At 37.9% G+C, this 21379-nt stretch overlaps 1 protein-coding gene across 1 annotated transcript in view; it reads left to right on the forward strand.

The window, feature by feature from the left end:
* PAM (peptidylglycine alpha-amidating monooxygenase) overlaps nt 1-21379 on the forward strand; it is a 135746-nt gene that overhangs the window by 103676 nt on the left and 10691 nt on the right. The window contains exons 8-14 of the mRNA XM_029941233.1: nt 700-829; nt 9866-9982; nt 11940-12012; nt 12960-13170; nt 13598-13798; nt 15965-16080; nt 20178-20277. Coding sequence (XP_029797093.1) covers nt 700-829; nt 9866-9982; nt 11940-12012; nt 12960-13170; nt 13598-13798; nt 15965-16080; nt 20178-20277 — 948 coding nt within the window. The remainder of the gene's footprint in view (nt 1-699; nt 830-9865; nt 9983-11939; nt 12013-12959; nt 13171-13597; nt 13799-15964; nt 16081-20177; nt 20278-21379) is intronic.

Raw genomic sequence — 21379 nt, forward strand, 5'->3', positions numbered from 1 at the left:
TCTGATCAGAAATGAGAATACCTGGGAAGTTATCCAGCCACAGGGTTTGTTAGGTTTCCCTTCTGTCAGGAAACAGTGAAATGTAAGACATGAAAGAGAGAGTCTCTCCATTCCCATTGCTACGGGAACCCTCCCCTTGAGAAATGAGATTGGTATCTTATATAGATTCCTTGTACAAGATATAATCAGTGATGGTTTATGATAGGGCCTTATGCATACTGAACATCTAGCATGTGCACAGGAGTTAGCATGTGCACAGGAGTTAGATCACAGACATGCACACACAGAGCCTTATTGCCCATGCTTGCTGTTCTTTCACGTATAAAAGCTTTGTATTAAAGTGATGCCATCCATGTTGTCTTATTTCCCAAACATACTATTTTAAATAAGAATCATGTCAAGAAGAAAGTAGTCTCAGATTTGCTCTATAATGACTTCAGGGTAAGCTGTTTTCACAGGCATGTTATCAAGAGGGAAAGAGGGCATACGGTTCCCAAACGAATTCACAGCCACTTTATTTCATAGCTGAGGAAGCTACTCGGCATGTGCATGTGGTATATTTATGTAGAGCACGGCTTGACTGTTTTTTTTCTTTGCATCTAGTGACATTACTGCATGAGTTGCTTATAACCATTGTGAACCCTTATGAGGTTACACTAGCTTTCCTTTTTACAACAAAGGTCTGGATTTATCTTTTAGATTTCCATGTCGAAGAAGCACTGGATTGGCCTGGAGTATACTTGTTACCAGGCCAGGTTTCTGGGGTAGCTCTGGACCCTAAGAATAACCTGGTGATTTTCCACAGAGGTGACCACGTCTGGGATGGAAAGTAAGTAATAGTTTTCCTTTGGGGTGTAAATGAAAATAGATACAGCATGCATCACTTTTTGTTAAGCTAGGATAATAGTAAGAGAACTACTGAGGTTCGTTTTGAACTTGATTTTTATGAGCAAACCATATTTATCTTTTTAATGAATGAGGGTGATAAGTAATGGCAAGGAAGTCTTGGGCATTTTAAAACAATGAGACTAGTTTCACAAACTAGTTGATGGAAAGAAGACAATGGTGGTCTGATTCTGCCTACTTACCATTTTCTTTCCTCATCCTTGAAGTTACCTTCACATTCCTAAGGAGATAATTAAAAGTCAATTAAGAGAGCACAGTTGCTGAGGAATTTCAAGACTTCAAAGAAAGTGCATCATGAGAAATGATCAACCAAGAAAAGTTACTAGTTGACTATAATAAAACTCTATGTAACTTGCACGTGCGGGCTGCGTTAGGAACCGCTGGGAGACCGTCGGACTCTCCTTTCCCACCAGACTGCGCCATGGCAGTGAGAACAATTAGCCTTCTGGAGAGTATGGTTGAACAGTTTACATGTATAGAAATAGTAGTTTGACCTCCATGTTTTCATCCAGAGTAACTTTATTAGTCAAATTTTCTCTTTTTATGAGCACCAAAGACTTAAGAATAACACGAGGACTATTTCCCCTGCTTTTCCTTTGGGTTTCTCTTCACAACCTTTTATTCTACCTTCCACTATCTTCTTAGAAGGATGTTGGCTAAAAATGTCTAACGTTTATTGTTTACTGTGGGTCTGTCACAGTTCTAAATGTTTACCTAAATCACCTTACAACAGCTGGGCACTGTTATTACCACCATCATTTACATTTTCCAGATGAAACCAAGAGAAGCTAAGTGTTTTGCCCCCACATCCCCATCTCAGAGTTAGCAAATGGCAAAACCAAGCTTCAGTCCGGTTCATCTGACTCCAGGGTTGGCCCAGCTGCCCACTTTGCGATACTGCCGTTTATAGGATTGTGAGCACATTCACATGATGATGTTTTTAAAAGGTCGGTCCCAGATCCAGCAGGTTATGTTAACTCCCCTGAGTAATGAATATCTATTTATTCGTTTTATCACAAATGTACATATGAAGGTAAATCTTAAACTATCAGTTAAGTGTAATGAGTCTTCTCCTTTCAAGTGTAGAGCTGTAAGGTCTCATTTGAAAACTGGAGAGCCTACGTATATAGCTCAGTTGGTTTTTTCCCCTCTATTTCAGAAATATTGGTTACACTTATGTTACTGCTGACCCTGCTCTGTCACACAAACATGTATGTGGTTTTCTTTGTGCAGGTGAAGATGGAACTCATTCAGCATTTCAAAATAGATTGGTAGCTTGGTTATTGTTTAATTGTCCTTTCCAGCTGTCACACTTGAAAATGGAATCTGAGAAAGGAATCACTTCAGAGTTCAAAGCAGTCGAACTCAGTATTCCTATTCATATGTCTCTGTTACATTGTCTCAGTCATTATTGAACATCTAATGGTATTTTAACAAGTGCTTTTAAAAGCAAACTGTTACTATTCATTGTAGCATATTCTTCGTTTTAATGAATATTGCTACATTTTCTGCATGGATTTCTAGCCACATTTTACCAGAGGAGAAAATTACAGCATCATTTTCTCCCATTGATAATGTTTCAGCTGGCTAAAGCTAAATTGGATAAAGTCCAGTTCTCCATTTGAATGTGATACTCATTCCAAGGAAACAGCAGAGGCTAGAACAGTTTCACAGGAGAAGGGGTCAGTAAAGGCCAGCTGGGGGAGGAGACGACACAAGACCATGACGTAAGAGCCACGTAAGAACACTTTCCGTGTCTTATTTGTTAGTCCTCACTCAAGAACTGCTTTCCAGGCATGTCGCTTTCATCTGGATCACCAGTATCGTGTGCAAATAGATTCCAGCTTCATTGCCAGAGCCCTGGTGTGTTTATCCTGATCAATGGCACCAACAAAAGAGTGTTGTTAAAAATGGAAGACTTCTTCAGAGCAGATGTGCTGGCTTAACTCATTAAATCTCTGTTTCTTCCTTCTTATTCATCTTTATCTTTCAGGTATAAGAATTTTGTTAGCTCTCTTGCTTTGTCCACTGGCCTATAGCAGCCTTTTCAGTCAGGGTTGTGAGGAAATTCTCTTCTGGAACTCACTTCTTTGCTTTTAATCACTGTCTGCTTTATTATTCATGAAGAAAATTAGAAGTGGATTACTCTGTTATTATTTTCTTTTTTGAAAAATAGATTCAGATTTATAGGCTCTGGTCTTTGAAGAGTCATGCATGGCCATCCTGCATACATAAGCTGCATTATATAAAATAGGCAAAATACATAGTTTTTGTTCTCCCTCGTTAAATATCCAAGGATTATAAAAAAGAAAAAGACAGCACCTTCCTGAAAAATTTATGATGTACTGGTGAGAGACATAGGACATTAAAGATTGGATGGAAATTGCATTCGTATTTCTCCCACTGTTTGAATAAAGTAGTGAGAAATCCTGTATTAATCTTCCTTGGAATTTTTCTCATCCTGATATTACCCATGTTCACAAAATTGTAGTTTCCCTAAGGCCAGGACTTGCTCTAAATCAAATCTAAGCTCTATTATCTCCTAATTTTTGGGATGTGATCATTCTTTAGCTATCAGGCCGTGCTTCATATTAATAATCCCTAATTAATACTTGGTACCCAAAGCTCTCTGGTATCATTGTATCAACTTTTTTTTTGTAAGTACTATTACTCTTCATTTCTACCTGATTTCCCTAATCACCCCTTACTCTTCTATTTAATCATGCTAAATAAGCATGGCAACCAAACTGAAATAATAATAATAATAATAATAATAATAGCAATAGTAATTAATAACAAGCCACCAAACCTCCTCAAAGGTGATCTTCCCTGCCTTTCAGTATTTGATTCCCATTTTCCTCCCTGTCCGTCCTTTACTTCAGTATGGCTACTGTAAGAAGCTTCTTCTAGCTGCAATAAGAAATGCTTATTATCAGCAGGATGTAATGAAATTTTTAAGAGCCTGTGGTCTGTCCTGGTGTTAGGGCAGCGTCACAGCTAGACCTCTTTCAAGTCTAAATGCCTCCCAGCAGGAGTTGGGTAGTTCCTGCCTCAGTAACAGCTGTTCCTGGGTCTCTGTCTTAAAATTGAGACTCCGGTCAAATCTTGCATCTCGGCTTTTCTTTTATTTATCTCAGCTATGGTTGTGGTTCCACTGCACAAAACTCATGTCGCATTCCCACTTAACTAAACTATGGGTTTTACTCCAAATTTTTAGGTGTTAAAAGTTGTTCCCTTTCTATAATTTAGTAATTTTTCCACATGGAGTGGAAAAGGAAGTTGGTAGTTGTATCGCTTGGAATTCTTCCAGTAAGAGAGAAAAACAACTCAAACTAGCTTAGGAAAAGAGGAAATAGATTAGATTGTATAAGTGAAAACTTCAAAGGTCTGGTAGTCCTAATGACATCACTAGAATCCATTTTTAAACAGATCTTCTCCTGGTTAGTTCCATTCCTGCACCCAGATTAATCACTGTCTCTGCTTTCAGCTTCAAAATCACATTATCACACTAGTGTCATGGAAGAGATAGTCTGTGTCCCGGACAGGTCAACAGAAAATCCTTACACTGGTCTGACTTAGGTCATGTCTCCTCGGTCTCCAAACCAGTCATTGTGGCAGAAGAATAAAATCCACTCCTTGGCTTAGCCTGAGTTTTTCCTTCTGTCTCTGGAATGTGGGAGTAGGGTTGACATCATCAGAAGCAGATGTGCCGAGAGGGGGCTCAGAATGTTGGGTCATTAAAGAAACATTGCAGCTTCATTAGCACAACGTGGGGCAGTAGACATTGGGCACCAAGAAGAGCAAGTGTGCACCAGGGAGCTCCCCTCCAACGTCCGCCTAATGCGCACATGCCTCTCAGACCTTCCACAGTCATCCAGTGCTTGAACTCTCAGTGCCAAGAAACTCCCCATGATATGAGACATACTTTCCAATTATGGGACTCATCTAGCTGATAGAAAGTTCTTTATTTTGTTAAACTCAGATCTGAGTCTCCTAACTCCACCTTCATAACAACCTAATGCAGGGGGAACTTCCTTCCATTTACCCATGAAATTACTTACACATTTGAAGAAAGTCCTCTCTTCTCTGGAATAAGTATCCCCAGGCCATCGACCAATCTGTGTGCTGACATGACTGTCATCTGAAGGTACTTTGATTTCTCATCCCTTTAAAGTGTTTGGTAAAGAAGTAGCCACAATACCTCATGTATTACTGATCAGCAATACAAGTACTATCCTTAATGTATATTATTCTAAATATCTATCAGACTCTGTGTCTCCCACTCTCTCTGACCTGCCCCACTCATGCTCTGTCTCTTAAAAAAAAATAAACAAAAAAATATTGATTTCAGGACTTTATTCCAATTACATTTCCATTCATTGGATTTAATAATTTAGAGATTATTATTTAACCAGAGAATAAGCTGTCCCTTCCAGCTATGCATCAGGTCTGTTTGATGTACATGCCTTTCATATCTTCATAAATGTTGTTTTTAAATTTGAATAGTTCAATGGATGGCTTAGCAAGTTTTATTCTTAGATATGTGGTCTTCTGGCAATCTCCCATTGGCCCCCCAAATAGCTCACAAAACAGGTCTTCATCTGTGCTTTACGGAATGTTGCCAAGATCTATTGTTGCAGGTATCTCTCTGCATCCTTTCAAAAAAATCAGTTCAAGATTTCTCTCACTGGTTTTCTGGAGCCTCAGTCAAAATATCTGCTTCATACCTTAAGAATTAAGTGAGCCTGGAAAACAGAACTCAAAGTGACTGAACGATACCCGAGTACCGTCATATCTGGGAGAAAATCATGAGTTCTGCAGAAAGAATATTTCTATATTCTGGCATTCTCTCTCACATTGCCATTTGCCACTTAAACCATTTCTTCCAGTTTTTTGTTACTTTCTCTAGTTCTTCGTTGTGTGACTATTCTTCCATCACTTCTGCGTACACACATTCAGTTTGGTAACTGGCAGGGAGATTCTCCAGTTCAGTGAGAAATAATCTATGTATTTGAAGACGGGTGACCTGAGGTTGAACCTTGGTTACCATTCTCTCGCTCTGAGACCTGCATGAAGACGTTTGCACTCCCTTACCTCCAGTTCCCTAGTCCAAAAAATAAGGACTTTAATAAGTTCCTCATTCTACTGAGTAACAAAGAGCACTTTGTTCAGTGACTTCTCCTCGGTGGCTTGACTGACCCAGCAGAGCCGGTGCCATAAGAGCTAATTCTTTGTTCTTTTCATCCCTGTTTGTGAAGTCTCCAGTGCTAGGTCCTTCAGGGCACTAAAGAGTCATACTGATTTCTTTGTCCACCTCATTTCCTCCTCACAGGGATTTTTTGCAATGTGTGCATATTCAGAAATGAGTGTTATTAACACAGTATTTAAGTATATTCATTCTGTTTAAAGGCTCTGACCTTTGTGTGGCATATCTTTGCTTTCCTAATATTGAGGGTACCTTTCCACTAATTTTCTCACCTGAAGACTTATGGTTCTAACAGATGGTTAGAGGAGGTGGGGGTGGGGAGATGGGTGAACTAGGAGTAAGGAATTAGGAGCACACTTCTCATAATGAGCATCTAGTACTATTTGGAAGTGTTGAGTCACTGTATTGTACACCTGAAATGGATACAACACTGTATATTAACTCCGCTGAAATTAAAATTGAAACATCAAAGGAAAGAAAGAGAAAACCTATGGTTCTCTCTGTAGCTTCTTTATTCTTGTAATTACAGCATTATATTATACTCCTCTCTTTGGTTGCTGTTATTTATTTTGCATTCCCTTAATTTTGATTGATGGTGCAGAAGCTTATTTTCTTTTTACTCTCATTTCTTTTTTTGTGTGAATATAGCAGAGCATTTCTTCTCAGCCTTATCTAAACTGTTTGATTAGCTGCTAATGTGCAAAATCATTAATGGGGGCTTCAAACTACTAAAATAAAGAAGTGATGAATTCCGGCCCATGGGCCACAGTTTAGTCTTTTTGGCTGAGTGGTTTTTCAGAGAAGCAAACAAAAATCAGCAGTGCTCCAGGCACTGTGTAAAATTTGCAGGGTATTATTATATCCTGTAAAAAGTTAAATGTGGCTGAAATAAAGATCGCTCTGCAGCATATAATGTGGGGTAGCTGCTTTAGAGCACTAAATAAGCGGTTTGCTATAGCAACGGTATATGCAGTTCTGTAATCTGACATCCGTTAGTGAACTGATCAAGGGTTACCGTTGTTTGAATTACAGGAATTTATAAGCTATTTTATTTGGCAGATTTAGTGTGCGTGTGTATGTGTGTGTGTTTGTGACTTTCCCATTTAAGAAAAAATTTCAGCCTCTTCTGTTACTTGCCCTGTGTAACTACCGTGCACTACCGTTAGTTGCACAGAGCTGCAGCTGTCCCAGATGAAAGGATTAGGACCGGTCAGCCAGTCAGCTGAGTGACTGTCTCCTGATGTGCGGCTGTAGGCGTGCTGAGGTGTGTTGTGCTCCAGTTTTATCAGATATACAGTAGCATTGTTGCCACTATACGATGCCACTATTACTGACTTTCAGTAGTGGGTAAGAACACTGTGCATTAAGTGTACAGTCCTTGGTAAGAATTATGAGGACTTAATAACTCTCCATATTAGGTAAGTCACAAATGGGGGTAAAATAGGTAAGTAATGTACTAGAATGTTCCATGCCCAATCCAATAAACTACAAGAATACATGAAAATTTTAGGAAATACAGAAGGGAAAAGGAAATCGAAATACAACCAGTGGATTTTTATCAGTACATATCCTGGTTACGATGCCGTACTGTACTTGTGCAAAATGCTACCTTTGAAGAGAGAAGTGCATGTGAATCTACAATTCAATTCAAAATTTCATTTCAGAAAAGAGGAAACATTCAGGGAAAGCATCATTCTCAAATTATTTAGACTGCCATTGTGCTGTTATAAAACACTGAAATGTTCCTGGAAAATGAGCAATGACGTAAGCCTTAAAACAGATCATAAATGAAGAGACTGTTGTACGTGAACGTGAACCTTACAGTATACTCCGCGTCTCAGACATGCTGACCTTATGCTATCCAGTATCCTAGACAAGTTGGGAGAAAAAGAAAAGAACATTGATAGTTGAATCCATTGCCATTGTTTTCTAGAAGAATAGTTACGATGTTTTTAGTATAGGAATTCATATTGAAAATAGAGCTTCAGATACAGAATAACTCTTTGGTGTTTCATAGTATTAAAGAATTACATCATGTTTGCCTTTTACCAGTCTCCCACATTTTAATAACACACTGTACATACTTACATTGGTTCTAATAAAATTTCACATTTCAATTTAATAAGGATCCCATGAATATCTTATAAAATCTACTTTGTTAGTGACGTTACTTCTATTTCATAAACTCAGGTATCTTTTTTCTAGGTACCGCTATGTGGTTTTAACTACACATAATAGAATATGTAAACAGTATTACTTAAGTTGTAGTTTGACAAAGCTGAATCAATATTTTGTTTTCAATTGAATGCAGCATTAATAAGAACTACTTCAGGGACTTACTGTTGTCTTTTATGGAAAATATTCCCAAAGGAGTCTAACAGTCAAGAAGCTCAAATTATCATGTGATGTATTTTTTAATGGCAAGAGAATGTAATTTTGAACTTTTTATTCTTCTACGGGGACTCTACATAAGTTCCAAAAAAATACCAACCAATCAAATGTCAACCTAATCAAAAGGTCTGTGACAGATCTGAGCACTCTTTTGCCTTTCCAAATTGCAAACTCATCTCCATAAATATTTAATATTATTCGAGTTCTTCTTTTGTTTATATAGTTGAACTACAATATATTAATAGTTTTTTCACAGCTTTGTCTGATTCTGTAAACGAATTTTTGTTACAGAAATTCTGTTATAGCTTTGACTCTATAAATAATGTCTGTGACAGAAATACTCATTGATCACCCACTGACTTCGTCTGGCAAAATATGTATATATTGTGTATATTTTTATGTAGCTACACATATGTATGACTCAGCTGTGTGCTAATTTAACTCTTACAGAAAAGTTGTTTTATGGAACAAGTTTTATGTATCCAGAATCAATTATGCTTATTTTTTAAAAATACTTTGAACATTATATACTATATCCTTATATTGTATGTTGGGGCATCTGGGTGGCTGAGTTGGTTAAGCATCTGACTTCAGCGTAGGTCATGATCTCATAGTTTGTGAGTTCAAGCCCTGCGTCAGGCTCTGCGCTGACAGCTCAGAGCCTGGAGCCTGCTTCTGATTCTGTGTCTCCCTCCTCTCTTTTTGCCCCTCCCCTGCTTGTGCTCTGTTTCTCAAAAATGAATAATCGTTAAATAATACAAAAAAATTTAAATATGTATTTGCATGTTGTTCCAATGGCAAATAGTGTAGCAAACATATTTTATATCACTACTCTTCCTGCTGTCATTTACACTTTCCTTATTACAGTATGAGTTAAAATAAGTTATGCTTCCTTCTGTAGTTTCAAAGAAAATAGCTATTGAATTAAAATATTTTGAGGAGCTTTGAAAAAAATAATTAAGAGTTGTTGGTAGTATTTCTTAAACTCTCATGTGACTATGAATCACCTGGGGACCTTGTGACAGTACAGACTTCAGATGCAGTGGGTCTGAGACCTCGCATTTCCAGGCAGTTCCCATGTCATTGCTCCATTGACCCCTCCGAGCATCACAGTTCTACAGGCGAAGGGTACAGATGTAATTACATTTGTAATTATCTATGTAATTACCATCATATATATTAGTATATATTTATAATCAAAGGTTCAGAAATGTAAAGGATAAAGAATGAAATCAAAATCTAAGCTCTTCTCTTGATTGTGTATTTAGAATCTCCCGTGAATAGTGTGCATTTCTTAATGACCTTCTCATTGGTTTATTTTCCATTCTAATGGGTGTTTTTGTTTTTGTTTTTGTTTTTTAGCTCTTTTGACAGCATGTTTGTTTACCAGCAAAGGGGACTCGGGCCAATTGAAGAAGACACTATTCTTGTCATAGATCCAAATAACGCTGCAGTGCTCCAGTCCAGTGGAAAAAATCTGTGAGTTAAATTACTTGGTTTTTTTAATTTTTAATGTTTTTTTTTATTTTTGAGAAGAATTTATTTATTTGGGGGGAAGGGCAGAGAGGGAGAGAGGCAGAGGACCCCAAGTGGGCTCCTTGCTGAGAGCAGACTGCCTAATGCGGGGCTCAGTCCCACTAATTGTGAGATCATGACCAAAGCAGAAATCAAGAATCAGACACTTAACCAACTGAGCCACCCAGACTCCTCTACTTATGTTGTCATTAAAGCTTGTGCTACATATATTTGTATCAAAATATCACTGTCACTGGTCTTGGGAAGGGTGTGTTGTGCAGCACTGGCGACAAAGCAGAGCTTAAGGAAGCAGGGGACTCATTGCACCATCCCAGCTTTCATTTTCTAAATAGGTGGCTCTAAACTGAAATTAGAATCCCCTGGGAAGCTACAGAAAAATTAGATTGGGGTTTAGTCTGGAATGGGGCCCAGGCATCAAAATAGTACTTGTAAAGCTCCCCAGGTGATTCTAATAGGTAGTCAAACTTCAAACTTCGTAGAACCATTGATACATAGCTAATGAAGTAAGCTGCTTAGTCATCTTAGATCTGAAGATTAAAAATTTCTTTGGCATAAAAATTAAATAACTGAACTCAAGTAATCAACATTAAGGAAAAAGGCTTCTTTCTTCCCATCTCAAAGTGAAGACTAAACAATTGTCATTTTTAGCTTTCCTTAGCATGCATAGGTAATTTGGCCTTGAAAGCCACTATTATTTGGTCTTATTCCTAGATGACATTTGGCAACCAAAAACAAATTGGCTGATATTCATGGTCATTGAAGGGGCACCTGCTTACAGAGTGTCCTCACCCATTTTAACCTGGCAGCTTCAGGAACTGTACCCTGCTCCGTCTGCTGAGGCACAGGAAAAGCCAGGGAGCCAGCCCTGAGTGCGGCTGCTTATGGAGATGGTGATACTTTTTTTTATAGGATTCTAAGATGGTGGAGCCAGGGGCCAAATCCTAATAATAGCCCTGACACTCCGTGTGTTTGAACCTCTTTGGTGCTTTACTCAGGAATCAGAAGCATTCTTTTTCCAGAAAGAAATTAGAGACAGGCAGAGCCAACTGTTACCAAATGAGCCTGGCCAGACATGGGGAGTCTGCGTTGAAAGCAAATCATAACCCTCACGTTCCGTCACCGAACACAGATCTGGTGCAGCCAGTCAGTCAGGATCAGGGTGTTCCCGTCTTGGCGCATGAGAAAAGAAATCTGTGGTGTTAACGCCTTGGTTAAGGCTAGAAGCTGACAAACAGCTGGTGGATTGTCAGATGTCATGTGAGCCTCGGTCTGTGTCAGTTTACAGTTCTCCCCCCAGATCATCCCTACCGGTTTGTTACGTAGACTGACCTTCTCCAGTGATGACCCAGCACACCCTTCACTTTGTTGAGATGAGCAGAGCCCTTCAGCCAGAAGGTGTTCTCTTTGGGTTTTACTGTGTTTAGGGGGCGCTCTTCCAGCTTTTGAGTCATATAATTAATATTTTGTATTAATATGGCATTACATTACCTTGAGGTATATTGAAGCTATTCAAACTATATAAATCCATTCATATTTTTCTAGACAATTTGCCCTATGCCCATTTCTAAAATGTTAATATTTATTACCTTTGAACTCATTTTTAAATTGATGTTATTTGTGTTGTTCAATATACCGTATTTTATAATAAATATTTGTAATTGATTGTAGGCTTCATGTATAGATTTTTGAAAGATTAAATAAATGCCATTTAAAATTTGTCACAAGAGGTTTCTATGATAACAGGCATTTTCATTTAACTTATATTGGTCTTTAGGCATGTAGGTACCCATTTATCAATTTATAAATTTATATCACCTTAATGGATTAATTAGCAAGAAATTCCTCTCATGTGGGCTTTGGGAGTAATTGTTTAATTAAGGCAATTATTTTTATTTTGCAGGTTTTATTTGCCTCATGGCTTGAGCATAGATAAAGACGGAAATTATTGGGTCACAGACGTGGCTCTGCATCAGGTAATCTTCCATTTGGCCATTAGTCAAATAGAAGTTCATGGAGTTATGCTTTTGAAGTGCTCTAGAGCCATCTAGGTGTTTTTCTGTCACCCAGGAAGTTGATAACAAGAAAATGCAAACAGCCACATCTGAAAGTTTTCTTTTAGAACTCAGTGCTCGGAAAAGCTAACGTGTATATAACCAAGTCCTCCTTCTGTGCGGGGCTGGCGGGACCCCTAAGGGCCAAGTGTGAGGCTTCACCCTAACAACTGTATAGGCCATCCGACCCTCCTTCTTGGCTTTTCCACATCTGCTTTTCGTTCCTGTGTCCCCAAGTCTTAGTTCTGTTTTATCACTTATATTTTATGGGTTCATTATCCTTAAACTACTTTAATCTATAAATCTAGGCAAGGTCTTTAGTATATCCATGTTTATGTATAAAACATTGCATTTTTGTTGTTTTTAAAGGAAATTATATTTCTATCACTGAATAGCCATAAAGTCTTCCTCTCAGAAGATAAGCTCTACTATCCATTTTACGAATAAGAGGTATGAAAACTAGAAAAAAAATGAGAACTCAGAAGACATAACTACAAGAGTCTTCAAACATCATCTCAGTAAATGTTTCTTGCTCACGTATTATCGGGAGAGCGTTGTACTGCAATGACATTAGCCAGGGAGGTACCAGAAAGGACGTTTGAAGCGGGTGGAACAAGACATCCAAGTACTAGTCTCCATTTACAAGTTACCCGGATGACCTTGAGCAGATTACTTAATCTCTAAGGGTCTTTCTTATCAAATGAAGGAATCAGACCAAATGATTTGTAGAGTCCCATCCAGTTCTACAGAGTATCTTCTAAATGAATCTCTGAGAGCTGACATTCTAATTGCCTGTGAAAGTGGTCTAAATCAGGCATGACTGTGCCAGTAATAACCGTTCAAAGAGGTTTTTGTTCCTTGTTAAAAAGGTGTTCAAGCTGGATCCAAACAGTAAAGGTGGTCCTCTGTTAACCCTGGGAAGGAGCATGCAGCCAGGCAGTGACCAGAATCACTTTTGTCAACCCACTGATGTGGCTGTGGATCCAGACACTGGAACCATCTATGTATCAGATGGTTACTGCAACAGTCGGATTGTGCAATTTTCACCAACTGGAACATTCATCACACAGTGGGGAGAAGGTACTCAACAAGACTCTTGATCTCTAATTGTGCTTGTTAGCCAATAACTGTAGGGTCTAGAGATTGGCCTCCGCTCACATTCTCTAGAATTTAATTGTCCCCTGCAGTGGGAAAACCGTTGCCTTTGTATGCACCCAGTTGGCAGCTTTCTTACACACACACACACACACACACACACACACACACACACAAAGTCTTGTGAGAGGAAAAAGGAATGCTTCAACCCAAAAACTTTGTCCAAATTTGGAAGAAATCTGTAATGTGTTTGTGGGTATGAGATACTATGGAATAAACTTACCACCTCCTTTTCCCCTGGTTCCATATATTTAAGGGTTTACTACCATGAATTTGGATAATTAGAAAACTTTAACATCAGATTTGGATGATATTACAGATTTTACATCTGAGATTTTTCTTTGTTCTATAGAATCTTCTGGGAACAATCCTAAACCAGGCCAGTTCAGGGTTCCTCACAGCTTGGCTCTTGTGCCTCATTTGGGCCAATTATGTGTGGCAGACAGGGAAAATGGTCGGATCCAGTGTTTTAAAACTGACACCAAAGAATTTGTGCGAGAGATTAGGCATGCGTCATTTGGAAGAAATGTATTTGCAATTTCATATATACCAGGTATTTCATCTTTATTTGTTGTATTTTGTCATCCTGTCCTCTATACTTAAAAATTATTTCTTAATATACTCTTAGTATAAATTTTTCTTCTTAAGGGATTGAAGATGCTTTATATATCAGATCGTACACATTTTAGTGTAAAGATGCCTATATATCATTTTCAACTCAGGTGACCCTGTTCATTATTCAGCAATAAGAAAGAACTCAAACTTAACTGTGTGTAATGGTTTCAAAAATTGTTTCCAAACACTGATTTTCACTTTTCCTTAATGATGATCATTTGCTCTAGTTATTAAATGATTCATATTATGTCTTCACACATCATCAACAGATGGTGTATGTCTGAAAAATCAGTATCCAAAATGCTTCTGCTCCACATTTTTTAAAAAAGCAGTGGCCAAGTTTTTCCTCAAAGATAAATATGTAAATTAAGTGAGGCTTGTATTTAAATGCTGGGAGGAGTGACCAATAAAATCCAGAATTTTGTTTCTTATTTTCCAAATAGATTTTCTTGACGTGAAGAAAATCAGAATAATAATAGGAACTTATGACATAAGATCTAGTTCATTCATATTACAAAATAACTTGGATAAGATTTAAGTCATGAATACTGAACTGAAAATATATTTCTAAAATGTATATATAACATTTTTAATATATTTAATAAATATACATGTTATCTATATTTAGGTAGCATTGACTACTATTTGTAGTCATCACTATTATATTTACATTTCTTGTTCTATTAAAGTTGCATATGCCTGCTGTCTTCCCAAGCTGCCCCCAATTTATTTAGGAAATAGAATAAATGGATTCAAGTACCTAGATAAGAAGCAAATTTGGCTTCCAGAAGGAATAAGTAATAAAATGGTAAAAGACTCATTAATGTCAGTAAAAAAGAAATTCTCATGTTGCTTTTTACTTCCTATTTAAAGAATAAATTTGGCAAGACCATTCACTTAAAAAGAGGGTGATCAAGTTCATAGTGAATAAATATAAGTCAAATATGAAGAGAAAAACATTAAGAGAAAAGAGGAGAGAAAATATGGTTAAAAATAATCTAAGCAAAGACAAAGTATATTATAATCGGACTTTACAACACTGCACAATAGTAATTGATTGTGATAGTATTGATTTTTTTTTTAATACAATATGCTCAAGAACCTTTTCCTGAAATCCTTAAAAACGATGAAAGGATCTTCAACAGCCATTTAATGTGATGTGTATTTTATTGTGTTTTAAATCTTTAAAACATAATAGTCAATCATCCAAAGTGTTTATTTAACCCAAACATCACAGTTTCCATTATTTTTTATAAGTACTAGTATATTAAGAAATAAAATTTTGCTACAAAAAGTATTAATGAATTTAATATTAAAAAGGTCGAGGGGCACTTGGGCGGCTCATCTGGTTAAGTGTCCAAGTCTGGATTTCCCCGCAGGTCCTGATCTCATGGTCTGTGAGACTGAGCCCCGTAACAGGCTCTGTGCTGAAAGCGTGACGCCTGCTTGGGATTCTCTCCCTCCCCCTCTCTCTTTGCCCCTCCCCTGTTCACACTCTCTCTCTCAAAATAAGTCTGTTGCTTTATATATCAGATTTTTTTAATTAGGAAAAAGTAGGTCTTTGATAATCTAAAATATGCATCTCACATTCAAACTTCAGTTGTTTAAAATCAGATTATTCTGTTTCTACCTGTAACATTACATATTGCCTTTGTGTATTTGTCTCTGATACTCCTCTTAGGGATAGCAGCTATTACTTATTTTTTAAAAGATCTAACATCCCACAATAATTGACGTAAAGGTTATCACTAGGATGTCTGTGATATCTATGTGTCTCTAGGTCTAGATCTATTCCTAAGCCTCTGTATCTATGTCTATATCACTATCTATGTGTGCATTCCTGATTTTTACTGGCTTCCTAAATGGAGAGGACTTGCAATTCCTGGTTTTCCTATTACAAGGAGATTGATCCCTTAACCTGTTTGCCCCTGTTCCTGTTACTTAAGAAGACAGATTTGCTTAGTGTATTATTTTCTACTTTTGTTTTCAATTTTAAGGACCAGGCTGACCCTATGATAATAGTTTGTATAATGTACATGCATATATTTGAAGGCCAGTTTTCTCCATATGTTAAAAAAAAGCTTAACTGGATGTATTGTCACAGGTTTGCTCTTTGCGGTGAATGGGAAGCCTTACTTTGGGGACCCAGAACCTGTGCAGGGATTTGTGATGAACTTTTCCAGTGGAGAAATTACAGATGTCTTCAAGCCAGTGCGCAAGGTATTCATATACACTGCCTGGGTATCAGTTTTCATGAGAATAAACTAAAATAGGAATCTTGGCATTCCATTTGTACTTGAATAATTTTCAAAAACTTTAAGGAGATGATAATCTTCTTAGCTAGCTTGATAGGGGTTTCCTATTACTATGTTTTATTTAGAATAAATATCCTTGTCTCTTCTTAGATCGATTTCTTCATATCAAAGTAACACTGTATGCTTTCTAAGGTTCTTAGTATATTTCACACATCATAGCAGGCTGAAATTCACTGTAATTAGAACACCAAAAAATAAGAAGAAGTCTTTTCCTGGTTTCACCCAAGTAGAGAAGATGCCACAGTATATCAAACTGTGCTTTTGTCGTTCTCTTAGATCCAGTAGAAATCTTGTTTGCTTTTCGTATGCTGGTACTGCATTGAGCAACAAGACTTGAAAACAGCACTTCCTGGAATTTATTCAAGTCCTAAATGCTTGGTTTAGGGTAAGAGTCTAAAGGCTAGTTTTGACTTCACAAAAGGCTAGTTTTGCCACTGTTTATTCTAATAGTTTTTACAAACACCCTGTCTGGCTCAGTATGCCCACAGCTCTTCTGTCTCGAATCTTCAATGTACTTTCTCTTCAGTATGGCTGCCCGAATGATCAGAATGTTCATATACACTGCCTGAATGGATCTGAACTAAAGATTGTAGTACAAATTCCTTTTTTTCCTTAAGTTTCTATGGATACACAACAAAAAGAACTTTTCACTGTGTTTTACCTGAAAAGCTATATGGAATCAAACATCCAATCATAGTACCCTTCGGAAAGAAATTCATTACATTGATATCTATTTTACTTCAGTAGTGTTTCAGATTCTTACTGCTTATCTGATCTTCATTGTTTTGCCCCTTTGAGTTAACTTCCTCATATCTGTTGATAAAGTAAGAGACTTAACTTTGCATTAGTACAGTGTTTGCCTTGATTGTTCTTTTAATGCTAATATAATATACTGTGTCAGCCAGGGACATTAACTTTTAATTCAGATATACATCTAGAAAGCAAAACTATGGGCTAATAAGCAAGAAGCTGAATTCTAAATGAGCCTTATTCTCATAAAAATATGAACAGACATAAATGAAAATCTCAGGAAGCATTATGCCTAAAGTCAGCTTTCATCAGACATTCAACAATGAAAGAGTTATAAGATGTAAGTCAGTACAGCAAACTTAAAAAGAGAGTCTTAACTCCAAGGTGAAATTTGCTTTTCCTTTCAACAAACAGAACTTAGGCCAAAACACAGAAATTTGTCCTGTGTTGACTCTGTAAACTAATATCAGTTTATGAAGCTCTCAGAATTCCCATTTAATCACATCATCACAAAGATTAAATTTGGGTGAAGGAAACCATCTGGTACACTGACTCCTATGTATGAAGAGATTCTTCCTTCAAATCAAAAGCCAGGTTTTGCCTACTGTGTCTGTACCTCTTTGTGCCTGTCGACCACTTAGTTCCTCATATACTTGAGCTCTCTCTTCTGTTACATTCTTTAGAAAAGTTTATGCCTGAATGTATGAGCTCCATTTAATGTGTATGCAGAAGGCTGAGACAGTCGGGCAATAAAGATCATGGTTCTATTAAATGGCATCAAAAAGTTATGAGGGCAAAAGATACACTGATACAATGTTACCTTTCACTTTTTTGCCCCCATAATCACAAGAGAGGCTGTGGTCCCTAACATCTGCTTGCACACACACTCTTCAGGCTGAAATTATTTGGTCTTCTTTCGGAATTAAAGGCAGCTCATGTGAAAGAGAATGGATCATTGCCACTCCATGCCAAAAAGAAAAGAAAAAAAGAGTAAGCCTAGATTTATGTTGTTTCTCTAACCTGAACAATGGAGATTAAAATTACAATATTTGATAGGATTTGAACTCAAAATTTCACACAAGTGAAATTACTTATCCAAAGCTACAGAGTAATTAGCACACCTGGATCCTAAACTCAAGTCTTTAGACCCTAGAGTGTGTTTTAACCTTTTAATCCCTGGAGGTACTCACCCATGTACCAAGGGATTATATTAAACCACAACATAACTTGGTACAACTTCTTAAAGAGCTATGTTACTTGGAATTAACTAACTTTAAACATTATTTGGTATTAAGGCATTAACAATTATACAGAGAACACAAATTCTTTATGCATTTCTAAGACAGAATATAAGATTTTGAGAGCAGGTTGGTTGCCCTGAGCTCTGTCACCAGATGCCCCAGGAGGATGCTGTCATACTTTCTCTGGTCAGTGTTACTTTGCTAGGGAGGGTACCTCAAGAGAAGAAAGAAGAAACCTCATACGAGTTTACAAAGCCTGGAATGGAAGGTCTATAAATCCATTCAACTCTGAAATCCTAAAGCTTACCACGTGATTTTCTGTTTCAGGTAACACAAAACAGAGTAGTTCATTAAAGGAAGTACAGTTGAGTGCTTCTGACTGCAGTGGGAAGAGAGGTCCCGACATCCTGTCCACCATTCTCCCCTCCGCCCCTGCAGTGGCTGCAGAGTACCCCAGGCAGAGAGAGCCCTTGGCTCCCTGCGTCAGCTTGAGAACGACAGAAGTTTATTGTTATTGTCGCCTGAGTTGATAACATATTGTGATCTATTTAAGCAAAATCCTTCGCCAATGATGAGTTCACACATTGCCCACTCACCTTGATTCCCCTATTTATATTATTTTTCCAATCAGAAAATATAAAGCACTTTATAAACCATATGCTTTGCATAGCAGTTTTTAAGAACATATTTTGGTACAGAAGAGGAACTGCCTAGAATTTGCAAGTCTCCTGCCACCTATTAGCTGAACCCAAAATAAACATTTAATGACTGCTTGTGAGATTTCAACAAGGCAACATTTTGGTTTCTGGCTTTCTGTTACTCTCGTGTGCATTTGTCACAGCTCATTTGATAGTATGAAGGAATGAGCCTCCTTGGCATGGCTGTCTCATGTTTCTATCCAGTGTGACAAATTGTTGATGATTAGCAAAGTACAGTACTGTCTCCACAGCATGTATTCTGCCCCGCCTAAAGTGAGCTAAGAACGCGGTTTGCCTCATTAGTGCCCTTTGTACTCAGCAAACCCAAGCGGGCAGATGCTGTCTGATAAGACCACAGTCGGGATAATGCTCCTGTTCATATGCACTGGGCACACTTCCGAGAACTGTATATTCAGACAGGCCTACTGGCCTCAAAGATGAAAAAAATCATCCGTGTCCTACCAGCTGGTGGACACGTGGCATCTCATACTGAAATGGCAGCAGCACAAGATTTTAAGGCAGCTGTTCCAGGAACTAGTTGAGTGACCTTGAGAAAGTCACAGCGAATGCTCCCCTATCTCTTGGGTCCTCATGACTGAAATGGCATTGATTTGAAATGGAAATATGTCATGAAGAAAAATGTATTAAACCACGGAATATTGAAGTAGATAAAAAACAGGAAGTACTTGGAAGAAAAACTCTATTTGTTTCCTTTCACTGACGGAAAATAGTACAAACACTGGGCTTCAGAGTAAGCAAACCTCACATTGCTGCCTATCACCTTGGATGCATTCAGCAATAGTCTGAATGCCCTGAAACTTTGAAATGACTCCTCTTATCAGTAACGTATAAATACCTTTCCAGGTAGCATATGATAGACAGCTTGATGGGAATAATAACAAAAATTAATACTCAGTCTTTTTTACTTGTATAAATTAAAACAGGCAAATGTGATAGTGATTAAAAGAAACATGGAGGAAAAAATAAATATAAATAAATATGTAGCTAATATAATATCAAGTACACAAAGCTGTAAAAAATTAATCTGCTTATAAATGTTCACTTTTAAAAGACTTGAAAGTAAGTGGTGAGGGTCCCTTGGCATTTCCTGCGGCACAGAACTCTGTGTGGCAGAGTCGGTGCCCGGTGTATGAGTGAATGCTTCTTCTTGGCCTGCAGTTGCTTTGACGGAATTATAGTTTGTTGGGTTTGATTCATAGGCTTCTTGCTCTGTTGTGTGCTTTGCTTTGTTTTTCTGCCTTGTCGTGAAGAATTCAAGTATAGGCTCACCACGCTTGTTTTTACCCTGGCAGCACTTTGACATGCCTCATGATATTGCTGCATCAGAAGACGGGACTTTGTATGTTGGAGACGCTCACACCAACACCGTGTGGAAGTTCACCCTGACTGAAAGTATGGTTTTGACAGTATTATTGTCCATATTTTCCCTCAATTGTATTGCTTAAAAGCATATAAAAACTTTTTGCATTCTCTTCTCTTTTTGTTGATAGGAGTAGGAAATCACAGCATAATCAGCAATTGTTAAAAGACCTGTTTGGTTTCATTTCAGAGATTAAATTAATTTTTAAGAAGTAGAGAAGTAGAGAGAAACACCTTTTTTTTTTTTTCCCCCCTGGCAGTTAGCTCCTTGTTTCCACAGATACTCCACAGGAAATGCTTGATGCCTGGAGTAATGTCTGTTACATTGAGAGCCAATGTTAGTTCCAAGTTAGTTCCAGAGGGAGAGGATGGCTTTGGCAAAGCAGAGGCGCTGACTGGCTTCCACAGGGTAGCACTTCCCACGTGGCTCCTCAGCTCTCCGTGGCTGTCGGGCACCAAGGAGCGCCAGCGTCTGTGTCAGACACGTGGTGTCCCAAGCAGGAAGCACTGCAGTCTCCCCATTAGACTTCAGCTTGTTCAGAATACTGATACTGTTCCACGTAACTCAGAATTATGTCTGGGGACTGCAGAGTTTCCCTGTTAGAATCAAGCCAGCTAGTTTTGGGGATTTTCTAAGGGCAATTTGGACATTATTTCTAATTTTTGAAAAGTATACTAACCTAGCCACTAACCTAGTGGCTCATTTGGTAGAGCATCTGACTTATTTCAGCTCAGGTCATAATCCCAGGGTCATGGGATCAAGCCCCACATTGGGCTGCACGCTGGTCTGAAGCCTGCTTAAGACTCTGTATCCCTCTGTCTTCTCACCAGCTCGCATGCTCGCTCTCCAAAAAAAAAAAAGGCAGGGTCCAAGGGCCTAAGCAATAGGAGAAGATGGGGTTAAGGAAAAGAACTAAAGAATTGAAGACAGTAAATTTGAGGTGTCAGGAATTACAACTGGCAATTTTAGATAAATAATAAGGTCATTTGGAATTAATGAATATAAATACTAATTATAACAAGGAAAAGTGGAAATTACAACAAAGAGGAAAATTAAGTTATACCAAAGAGGAGTAAAATCAAGAGTCTAAAATCTTTAATTATTGAGCATGCAGATCTTGGAACCCAAGTAAAT

This window comes from Suricata suricatta, chromosome 6 (assembly GCF_006229205.1).
Source record: "Suricata suricatta isolate VVHF042 chromosome 6, meerkat_22Aug2017_6uvM2_HiC, whole genome shotgun sequence".
Taxonomy (NCBI): Eukaryota; Metazoa; Chordata; class Mammalia; order Carnivora; family Herpestidae; genus Suricata; species Suricata suricatta.